Here is a 12,153-nt window from a genome sequence, read left to right on the forward strand (position 1 = left end):
TTCCTTTTCTTCACCCATGAATTTATCTTTTTTCTATAGTGCCACAACTTCAGGAGAAGCAACTCTGACCTCTGGTTCTCAAGTGGATGGAGGAGCCTATTTGTAGCCACATACAGGTGCCTCAGCTCTGGAGCAGAGTGGTATTCAGACATAACTCAGTGCTTAACATTTCTGATTGGCTGTCTTGAAATGGTTCCTTGCTTAACATGTAGAATTTTTTAGCTCCCTGGTCCAAGGTGATGACTCCTCATGTACTGTATAGGGGGCCTGAGAACTTAACATAGGGATATGATTCTATTACAGGGACTGTGTGCCTAAAAAGTAGGTGTTGTACCCCAGCTTGTAGGCAACTAAGTCTTTTTTTAGATTTTTTGTCAATTTATTTCAGGTGACAATGCAATAGGTGTAAGGATTCTTAAATAAAAACAAAACAAGTGTGAGGTTCTAGTAAAATCTTCAAACAGTGGATCCTGGGGTTGGGTGGTTGCATGGTGTTCTCTTCCTAAGTTTCTAGCAGCAATATCACATTAAAGAAAAATAAAAATATGTTCCAATCCATCAGTATTGGGTGTGTCTACACGAGATGTTTACTCTTGAGTTGACCAATTAGCTCCACAGTAAAGCATCACCATCTACACATGTGGTATTATTAGGATGGAGTAAACTCATTAACACTGTCATAAGTTAGTACTGGCAGACACAAGTACTATCCTATAGTGGAGTTATTGACTCTGCTGCAATGCATGTGTAGACACTGACAGGGCTGGCTGGGACATGAGGGTGCTCCAGTGTGGGGGCTGCCTGCCAGCTAGCACTGCACTGAAGCAAAGGTGTGCCCCAGCCAGCCCCGCTGCAGCACGCTGAGCCAAGTCAGAGCAGCCTTGGGCTGGCAGGCTGACCCCTGGAGATCCATGCCAGCTGGGGCTGCGCCACCCTGGCTTAACTTGCTGCATTCCCAGCTGCACATGTAAATGCAGCACCCAGGAGCCATAAACCCTGATATGAACTGCACTGGAGTTAATTTCAGCTGAATTAATTTATTCAGCTGCGTTAATTTCATATGTAGATACGTTCTGAGAATGGAAAATTGCATCCTAAAGGCTAACATTTTTCAGGATGGAGATAGTAAAAAACAGCACACATGCATTTCTAACTGACTGAATATCTTTTCATACAGTGATATCTTGTATTACATCAAGGCATTATTCCATATTGTGAACTAGACCTCAATGTGACAAATAATTTTAAGGGTTTTTGTTTGTTGATAAAATACAAATTGCCATTTCAAAACAAAACCTTTCTGAGTTATTTCCTCTTTGTAATGTTTGCATGTAGCTTTCATTTGACCTAAAAGAACATTCCAGGCCTTCATCCAGAGAACTGATAATTCCCAGGGCAAGGGCAGGAAACAGAAGGTGGAGGAGGGAGGCAGAGCCCAGAGATCCCAGCCACCACAACAGCAGGAACAAAGGAGGGAGTAGGAGCCGGGGGGAATCTCACCAGTTGTGTGTTAACCCCTTGTGCCAGTTGGAGAGCACTCAATTACCATACAATTTTATCCCTTTGTGAATCAGCCTGTAGGGGACACTAGTACACTCAAATTCGGTACACTTAAGGATGTATAAAAGAAGGCTCACTACTCATGTCCAATGATTAAATGGATTTGAGCTATCCAGCACATCCTACATTATTAAATTTTTATATATTTCATATCTTTTGTCCCCAAAGATCTTTGAAAATAGGATGAAAAAGTAATGATAGGAGTGGATTATAAACTCCTAAAGTGTTTGCAATGTATTCTGTTATTATCTATTGGTTTGGTAACGTTAACTTACAGAATCCATTCAATGTATATAATAATATCCATAACTATTTAGCACTGATCTATCTGTTAGGAAATATAGTCTTCACATGCAGATTAAGAGACATCTAGCTAAATGCCTTTATTTAACATAAATGATTGCTTTTTCAAAAAAAATTTATGATGTTCAAGAAAATATTCACTTTGATTCTTTATTTACATTAACAGGAATATTTCTAGGAACAACAACATTGTTTTTATTTATTATCAATAAAAGACTTTCCCTTTATTGTTTGGAAGGGTGCCTTGCATTAAGGTTAGCAGCAAAAAGAAGGGAGGCTCTTGTTGGAAATGAGTAAGAAAGGTGATCAGTTTTTCCTGGAGATCAATAAAAGGGCCTCCAGAACAATAACTGCATATACCTAAGTCACTTTTAGTATTATTTAACTTGAGAGCAAGAAATGGTACAATAGCATGAAAGACAAAAGATAGGATCATATGTGGTAAAGAAGGCAGGGTGAAAAAGGATGAAAAGCTGAAACAACAAAAATTTCTGTAAAATGGAAAGTTCTCCTGCAAATATTAGTTTGGAAATGCTGAAATGCTTCATTTTGACTTTCTAAATCACAACACAACATTTGAAGTGGGCTGGCCAGGGAGCGATGCTCGCTGAATTCTTGCGGTTTGCTAAACTGAATTTCAACAAAAAAATGAATTTTCCAACTGTCTTGTGGGAATTGTAGTTCTGGCCCTTATTCTTCCCCATGGGCCAGGCTCCTTCACTGGGCTAACTTTCCCATAATTCACCTAGAATTATGCAAATCCTATGATACACATTGCAGAGGAAACACATTCTGGGAGACATACTCCAGAACGAAAGATAAAGTACTCTAGGGAGCCCAGCCCTGTAAAGCAGTCCACCATAGGTAACTGCACTTTAGTATTTTTTATTGATTAAATATTTTGGATTTAACACATGAAATATTTTGATTCAAACTGACTCAAGATAAAATATCCCATTGGCTTTTCCCAATAGATTTTTTTCCAGCAAATTGAATTTTTTTTGTAAATTTAAATCCCAATATTCTTCCAGAATATTAGTATTAGTATTATGACAGCCCCTAAGAGTCCCAGTTCAAATAAGGTCCCTATTGTGCTAAATCCTGAACAAACACATGGTAAAAGAAATTCTCTGCTTCAAAAAAAATGCAGTCCAAAGGGGAAACAGAGTCAAAGAGAAATGTTGATGAAACAAGTCACATTGAGATGAAACCACTTGGTGAAGGTCACATAATGGGTCCACGGTAGAGATGGGACTAGGTGGCCGCCTGAGTTCTGATTTACAAGATCCCCTGATGGGGACTGGGTAGCAGGTGTGATTAAAGATACAGAACAAGCAAAACGCCAGAACATCTATACCAGGGCGGAAGCAGAAAGCTTGTCTTGGTGGACTTAGTCTTTCTTTTTGAGACTGTTACTAAGGACTTTTTCTGAGATGGTGACAGTGATAAGGGGTGGAGGTAATAAGTAGAATAGGTGATATGATTGGGAACATGCAAGCCAGTGTAGGAATCACATGGGGTTGATTGGAGAATTCATTCAGAGCTAATTGCCTGGTAAAAACATACCATTGAGAAAGTTTAAATTCTAACTGTGAGGAATTAAAATACAAATTCTGAGTGACAATGAAACTATATTTAGCAATGTGAACCCTAAAAATAACACTACAGAAAACAAGGCAGGTATCATTTCCTAGCTAAGCAACTCTTAAGTTAGCATCTCCAGCTAGAAGTGGACCTTACTATATCATGAATTGTAAGGAAAATTAATTCATTTGGCATAAACACATTTATATAGCATTAGCTGAAATCAGTGGATAATTAATCATTTAATTTGCATTTAAGGACCCCCCCCCCACATGGCAGCTCAAACTTCCAAATATCAGAACTTCATAGCTAGCTAGCAACACTCCTCATAACTGGAGTCCATCTGGAGATGTCTGCATTTCTACAGATACTGAAAAATTTAAAAGACGCCAAGCGATTTTTGGAGCAACCAGAGAAACATGGGAAAATTGGGTCTGTTACAACAGTGAGCTTTACTCTGAGTACAAGAACAGAAGATCTCTCTCTAAAGTCTTTTATGCTTTACTTCAACTACTTGGCATTAATGAGCTGAGCAACTTTTAAGGAATGAGGTGACCCAGCATGCGATAGTCACGCAGTAATCCACTAGTCAAATAACTGACAAATGATCCTATTTATTTTACATGTTGCTCTGCCTTTAAAATTATTTCAGGGTTTTTGGGGTTTTTTTACAGTGAAATAACTGATGTGGTTTGTGCACTTGGTACGTAATAAATGAAGAGCAATGCATATTTGCCTCCAATAATACCTGTGAAACACTCCACAATTTTTTCCCCCACCTCCAATAATGCACCTTAAGCCCCAGGCAATGATATGATGTCATAAAAGTAGCATGAGACACACGGATTTCTAATGCAAAATGCATGTCTCCTTGTTTGGTGCCAATAACACTTCTGCTGCATGCCTTATGTAGAAGACACGAGGAGCCAGTGCTCTCAATACTAGAAAAACATATGACAAAATTATTCAGACATGGCATTTCTACTGTCAGAAGGGAAGGTCAGAATTATTACTGAAATAAGAAGGGGATTCTTGAAAAAAGGGGTATTTAAAAACTGGACAGTTTTATATAAAATCAGAACATTCTGTACCAATGACCCTACATTGTATACACCCAAATACCAATCAATGACTATTCAGCCACAACAGCATTAAATTATCCTCTTAGAAATAATATTTACACTGGCCAGTTTTAAGCATATTGGCAGATTCAAATAAATTGGATGAGGCATATAAAAGCATAATTCTTTATATAAATATATTTAACTGTCATGAAAGAGTTTTTAAACTACTAACTATATAATATTCCTCCAGACATGTTAATAAACATAACTGACAATATTTACAAATGATTTCCTTCTCACTTTTATGACAGTTGGGGACCTAAATTATAGTGAACTGCAGCAAAATTAAAAGAGACCACCTCAGGAAAAACATCATTTCAATACATTTATTAACCTATTTTATTAATTGGTTCTGATGAATTAAAGTTTGCTAAAGAAAAACTGAATAGTATGTAGGGTGCAAATAAACAGCTATAGTTTGATAAGATCTCTTGTCTGCATAACAACTACATTTCTTTAAAATGTTTCCAATCTTATTTGTGCTCGTATTTTTTAAACTATTGCAACCCAAAAATATCTAGCCTGGAATGGAAATAGCAACTGTTCTGTTTCCCTCTTCCACCCTATTCTACCAGATACTGTTTTGTTTAAACTGGCTCCTAAACAGTAGAGCACTGTACCATTAAAAACAAATCAAATAAAATTCATATTCCCACGGTGCTGTTAGTTTCCCTTATGCATGGCATCTCTGTAGATTAAAATCTCAGAATCCTAAAATAGATTCTAGTCTGCAGAGCAAAGTTCTCAGTGGGAGATGAGGGAGAGGGGTCAGTCCAGGAGTCAAAAACACAACAGACAGAAAACACACTTGTGATCCTCAGCTTCGGATATCATCAGAATGAAGGAATAAAAAACCCCCCAGAAACACATGGCACACAGAGAATACAGTATCACTTATTGCTTATAACCAAAGCAGCAATTAAACACCTTTCATCATTTCCTAAAATGCCTGTCTTTTTCAAGAAGTCAGAGACACACACACACAAAGACAAATCCTTTCCGAGCAGCAACGAAAACTTAATAACCTACCATTTTCTTTGCACTCTTCTGGAGGTTTAGCCTTTTTCGCAAGTCGTGGATCCAGCCATGATGTTGTCTTTGTGTTATGGCTGAAAAGAAAAGAGATCACTCTGAGCAGACACATACTGAAAGGAATCAAGTTTATTCCTTAAGAAAAAAGGGTTAGTCCAAAATTGCAATCGATACACTTAATTTGCTTACTGGTTCTAAGTAGCCCTGAAGGAGGTGTAAGAGTAATTGTGCAAGGCAGCTGTAAATTTGGCAACCTCAGCTCCCTGTCCTCAAAGCAGCTATTTTTATTAAAATCAACGAGAATGTTGCCAAGTTAACCTCATTGAAAATGCAGAACTCATCCAGAGCAAAAGGAATTTATTACAAATACAGTGGTCTCCCGTTGAACGAGTGCAGTCGACAGGATTCTGTACCATCCCTAGAATTTTCAGTTAGGATTATTTTCTTCTTAAACAGGTCCTTTTCATAAATACATGTTTGCTACTTCTTAACAGTCGTGCTGAAGCGGCAGAGCAGAAGTGGTGCAAATTACAGCGTGCTCCTGTGAAGTCTACATTTCCAAACCCAGTGATTAATGATACTTTGTTTAACAAACCATTATCTATTCCATATCTAATTCTTTTACCAAGATAAGATAGATATTACACAGGCTAAGTGAATCATATGGCTGTGTTGTTATACTCAGAATAAATTTTTCAGGAATCGGCAATGAAATAGCCTTGAATTGGTACAAACTGTTTTCCAGGACAGTATTTTGCTAAATGAATAGATACTTACAACAGCTAATCAGAGTTAAAACAGGGTTTTTTTAAATGTATGCCTTTTCTCCATCCATTTCAATTCGGGCCCAAATTTTAAAAAACGCCAAGAGAGGCAGGCTATAAAACAGGAAGGAGATGTGATCATCATTCCTAAATATTCGGAGGCACTTTTCTTCTAATAGTGACCTCCCCAATCCTCTCTAAGGAACATTTTATTTATCTGACATATCTTATAAGGTGCTTATTTTGCGCAGTTTATACAGTACCAAATTGTTCAGACTATTATGAATACATTATTTTCTGTCTAATTTAAAAATGTACTTAAAAGTTTTGTTACAAGGCCAGCCAGACAGACAAAAATGTATCAGGAAATATTCTGTAATGCATTCATTATTCAGATTGGTTCAGGTAGGCATGGTTCTTTGGGTAGATGAGATAACTTTTATTAGACCAACTAAATATTGGTTCACACACAGCCTTGTCCAAGAGTGTGACTCTTCCCCTTGGAACAAGGCAGTCCTGTGTTCTAGTCCTTTTTCCCACTGTGTTCTTTGGTAGGTCACTTACCCACTCTGCCTTGATTTCCCCCATTTCTCAAATGGAAACAAGACTTTCTGCTTCACCTAAGTATTCTGCTGATTTTAGATCTTCTACATGTAAAAGAGGCATATTTGGATTAGGTACTAACATATTCGATTTTAAAATATGATGGTTAATTTGGCTACTAAAATGCATATTTGGGTATTTAAATATGCTTTTTGATGGTGGTAGTAGATGACTTTCTCCCTCTACTCCAAAAGAAAGCCCATGGAGGATAAAAAGTCAAAGTTATGGTTTTATTTATACAAAAATTAGTAACAATAAGATCAATTGAACACCAGGTTTTCTGCTTGAGACTGGTAGCAGCTGTAGTTAAGATTCTTCCTTGTGGACTCTTCTGCAGGGCATCTCTTAGCTACCATCAAGTGCTATGCCTCTCTCCAACCGAGCCCTGTTCCTAACAAGAGACTAGCTTCTGTACCTTCCTACCCCCAACACCATTCCCAAAGAGAAATTTGCCATACTGAGATCTTGGGCCATTTGTAGATGACACTTCTTAGCAGGTTTAAAATGGGGTAAATGCCTTTTGCACTACTTGAATGGCATTGCTATTTGCGCATTCGGCGGCATATTACACGTTAATTCCAGCTACCGTAGCACATTCGGCGGCATAATACACCTTAAATGGCTTTGGGATGCAGCAAATGACTTTGGGGAGCTGCAAAGTAAAACACCTCCGAGGAATTTTAGTTTCCTATCCTACAGCTGCAGAGGGAAGCACCGGGCTCCATGTGGCTCCGGAGCTGTGCAGACAGAACGTGCAGGCAGCCTGGCAGCAGACTGGGAAGGCAGGTTCCACAGAAGGAATAAATAAAAAAAGCAGCGAGCCTGATTACCCCCCTTCCAACCCCCTGCCTGCCTGTCTGCCTGAGCTGCCTGAGCTGCACCCGCTATCTTCCAATGGCTAATCTTAAGGTGTGATCATGCAGACATACCCAAACTAGCTTAGGTAATGATAGCAGTGTAGCACCAAATTCAGCACAGGCTGGCTTCTTCACTATATGCTCAGCTTGTTAGGCAGATTTTGCAGAATGCAGCGAGTCCCACCAGACCGAGTGGCTAGGGACAGGCATTCAAAAAGCCTGAGCCTGAATTGAACTGATTTGGAGGTGGATAGACATTCTCTTTTCATTCCAGAAATGGAGGCACATGCCTACAGTGGCTCAGGATAGATGCTGGGGGGTGCTAGACCAGCCCTCCCTCCCTTATTCATAGATTTATAGATTCATAGATGCTAGGACCAGAAGGAACTTCAACAGATTCATAGAGTCTGACCCCCTGCCTAGGACAGAAAGAGTGCTGGGGTCTGACGACTCCAGCCAAATGCCTTGCCAGCCTTCTCTTAAAGAGTCCCAAGGTAGGGGAGAGCACCACCTCCCTTGGAAGCCCATTCCAAATTTTGGACACCCTTACCATGAAGAAGTTTTTCCTGATATCAAGCCTAAATCTGCTCTTTGTCAGTTTGTGACCATTGTTCCTTGTTACCCCAAGTGGTGCCGTGGTGAACACAGCATCTCCAATCCCTTGCTGCATCCACCTAATGAATTTGTAGGTGGCCACAAGATCACCTCTCAGCCTTCTCTTGCAGAGGCTGAAGAGGTCCAGGTCCCTCAGTTTCGCCTCATAGAGCCTGTCCTGTAAGCCCCTAACCTTATGAGTGGCCCTCCTCTGGACCCTCTCGAGTCTATCAACATCCTTCTTGAAGTATGGTGCCCAAAACTGGATGCAGTACTCCAACTGCGGTCTGACCAATGCTGCATAGAGGGGAAGTATCACCTCCTTAGTTCTATCTGATGCATGATAAAGTCCGGTTACCTTTGCTGATGGCTTTGTCACACTGATGACTCATCTTCATCCAAGTCAATACCGACCCATATACTACTACTCTCCAGATGTGACTGCTAAGCCAATTTGCCACCCACTGGACCATTTAAACATCTATGTCACAGCCTCTTCATTCATTTATGAGAATGGGATGAGATACTGTATTGAAGGCCCTGCTAAAATCCAAGAAAACAACATCCTGTACTCCTGTGTCTAAGCATTTTGTGACCCTGTCATAAAATGAAACCAGATTGGTCAGGCATGATCTACCTGCTATGAATCCATGCTGGTTTCCCTGTTGCATTATTTTTCCCACTAGACTCCCACATATATGATCCTTCATAATCTTTTCAAAGACCTATGTGGCATTGGTCAGGCCACAGTTGGAGTACTCTGTCCAGTTTTGGGTGCCACACTTCCACAGGGACATGGAGAATCTGGAGAGGGTTCAGAGGAGGGCCACTCACATGATTAATGACCTTCGTGAAAGACCCTATGAGGGGAGGTTCAGAGATCTAGATCTCTTCAGCCTTCACAAGAGATGGCTGACGGGAGACCTTGTTGTCGCCTATAAGTTTATCAAGGGAGGACAACAGGGAATCGGTGATACACTATTTACCAGAGAGCCCCAGGGAGTAACTAGGAGTAATGGGTGCAGACTAGTGGAGAGTAGATTTAGGTTAGACATTAAGAAGAAATTTTTTTACAGTAAGGGTGGCCAGAATCTGGAATGGGCTTCCAAGAGAGGTAGTACTATCACCTAACTTGGAGGTCTTCAAGAGGAGGCTTGATAGTCACCTGGCTGGGATCATCTGACCTTGGTCCTCTTTCCTGCCAGGGGCAGGGGGTCAGACACAATGATCCATTGTGGTCCCTTCCGACTCTACAGTCTATGAATCTATGACCTTTCCAAGGATGGAGGTGAGACTGACTGGCCTATAATTACTCAGCCAGGTCCTGTATGCAGAAACCCATGTGAACGGTTAGATTTGGCTGACTGCTCCTCCCAGCAGATGTCAGGGTATTCACCTAGGTATTCATGCCTCCCCTCACCTTCCACAGTGCTGAGCTGAGGGAGGGCGTGGCCAGGCTCCTGGCAGGACTCTCTGATTAGGGAGGGGTTCCCCTCTCCAGCAGCCCAGCATGGAGTTGATAACACAGTGTTTCTCATCCCTAACTCAGTGTTTATCAGCCTGTTAAGAAAACAAAAGCTTCTCTCATTAGTTCAAGCTCTACTTAAACAACTTTTTCCAAGAAAGGAATGGAGGGACATTACCAACTATCTGTTGATTAGCTCCAAAAAGGCCCTAAGCTGACACAGTGCTGTTTGCCTTTGTCCTGTCTGCCACAGCACGGCCCATAGCCAACATGTGGTATGCTAGCTAATGCTGAGAGGTGTCTGTGTAAGGCAGAGGGGAGGGGGAAAATCCCTGCTTCAGCAGGGAGTGGTGAAGGGGGGAATACGAGGAAGAGAGGCAGATGCTCTGTACATGCAGTCTCTGCTGGGGCTACAGCCATGGAGCAGAGGGGAGGGGCCAGCCCAGTCAGCTCTCTGGAGCAGAGAGCCCTACCCAGCCCAGAGAGCATGCTGGGATGTTGAGGGACTCTGATTTAACTTAAACCAGGAAGGGGTCTGGGACAGACATTGTATAAACTAGTTTGACCCAAATAAGTTAAGTCTGATATTACATTGAACCAGGTTTATCTCAAACAGGTTTCAGCCATTTTCAAACTGGTTTATGTGCACTGCACATCTGTTCTGTTACAGGTTTAAACCAATTTCTGATCACTGAAACTGGTTTGTGTGTAATGTCTGTTCCTAGCCAGTAAGTTCCACCTACTGCAACAGATCATCAGGAACTGACCAGGACTTTCCTAATGGGAAAGGTGCTAGCATAGGGCTTTCCATTTTAAAAGGTAGATCTCAAAGCACTTTTCAAAAGAAAATAGTTATCATTATCCCTGCTTTATGGAGGGTAAGACTGAAGCACAGCAGTGAAATGACTGTCCAAGGTCACCCATTATGCTACATGACGTCAGAGTGGAGCAAGCTAAGAGCGTTCTATTATGTAGGCAAATCTATATGATCATTTTAAATATAAACCTAAGCCAGTACTGACAGTAGATGCCTAAAATGGGCCAAAGTTAGACACCTAAGATTGAAAACTAGGCCCAATAACACAATTAAAAATTGTGGACTAGTTGAATCCTGTTCTTTAAGGCTGATGTTTAAGCAAAATGAAGCTTACAGTAAAATACTGTTCTGACATAAATGTGACTTGTAAAGGTCCTCTGGCTTTGAACACTATGGCCAGACCAAACAGAATAAACATAACAAAATAAATTTCAAAAGGTCAACATCTTTTCAGGTGGAAAATAACCCAGGAAGACATGGATGGTGCTGCTGAGGGCTGAAGGGGAAAAAAAATCTTCCTTTCTGCAGCAAGGAGACATACACCTGAGAGTGAGAAGGACATGTCACAGAAATTAACCTCCTGTCCTCTTTTCTCATCCCTTCCAGCTAGCTTCTCACTGCTCAACTCCACAGAGTGACTTGGTATAAACCGTTTTTTCTACACAACATTAACCATGTCAAATTAGTGAAGCTGGAAACTGGTTCTCAAAGATGACTTCTCTGCCTTCTTCCCTTTTGTCATATTATGTTCCTCCTTCACAACTGCTTTTCTGCCATCTCATGCCTTATGAATCATCTTTGTTTCCTCTTTCAATGGCACTGTAAGCTCTGCTGAGCAGGGGCATCAGCACAGGGGCTGGATTCTGTGGTTACTGAAGTCACCAGGAAGACTGCCCTAGCTTCAAAGGACGTAAAATGGCAAGTGACAGTCCCTTACTGTGTCTAGGTTGCAATGTATACCAAGTGAAACTTTCCTGAGAGATCAGCATCATCATTATATAACATTTGATTCCTGGTACCAAACTATCTTACCAACCAGCCATACAACCCATGGGAACTTGTAGATGTATGGCAGAAGCAGCTTCCTTTCTGCCTCCTTTTATACAGTCCAACAAAAAAGAAAATATTAAAAACACATCTTGAGTGGAGACAATTTACTCATCCTCTACTAGCACACTGTGGAATCTGCATGTATAAGGATTTCTCAAGTCCTCCTCGTAAGACCTCTCTGGCTTGAGATACTTTCAACTTCTCGCAGTGCTCAGTTTTCAGGTGCCAGGTTTGTGAGCAGAGGCCTCTCTTCCTTGCCATAGAACTATTATGATTATTATTGGCTATAAGTTTTTTTATGCTAGCATGGGAGGTCCTGTTCATGTTAGTGGCCTGTTATAAAAATATTAGTCAACTGCCCGTTAAGAATGATAGTGGGGGGGGGGGTTGCTCCACCATC

General features: G+C 40.9%; 1 protein-coding gene across 13 annotated transcripts in view; it reads right to left on the reverse strand.

Moving 5' to 3' along the window:
* MAGI2 (membrane associated guanylate kinase, WW and PDZ domain containing 2) overlaps positions 1–12,153 on the reverse strand; it is an 886,876-nt gene that overhangs the window by 470,596 nt on the left and 404,127 nt on the right. For all 13 annotated transcript variants that reach the window (XM_019509478.1, XM_019509480.1, XM_019509483.1 and 10 more), the window contains one exon: positions 5,601–5,680. In XM_019509478.1, the coding sequence (XP_019365023.1) occupies positions 5,601–5,680 (80 nt within the window). The remainder of the gene's footprint in view (positions 1–5,600; positions 5,681–12,153) is intronic.

The sequence above is a fragment of the Gavialis gangeticus genome, unplaced genomic scaffold, assembly GCF_001723915.1.
Source record: "Gavialis gangeticus isolate Ggan-Ray unplaced genomic scaffold, GavGan_comp1, whole genome shotgun sequence".
In the NCBI taxonomy this organism is placed as follows: Eukaryota; Metazoa; Chordata; order Crocodylia; family Gavialidae; genus Gavialis; species Gavialis gangeticus.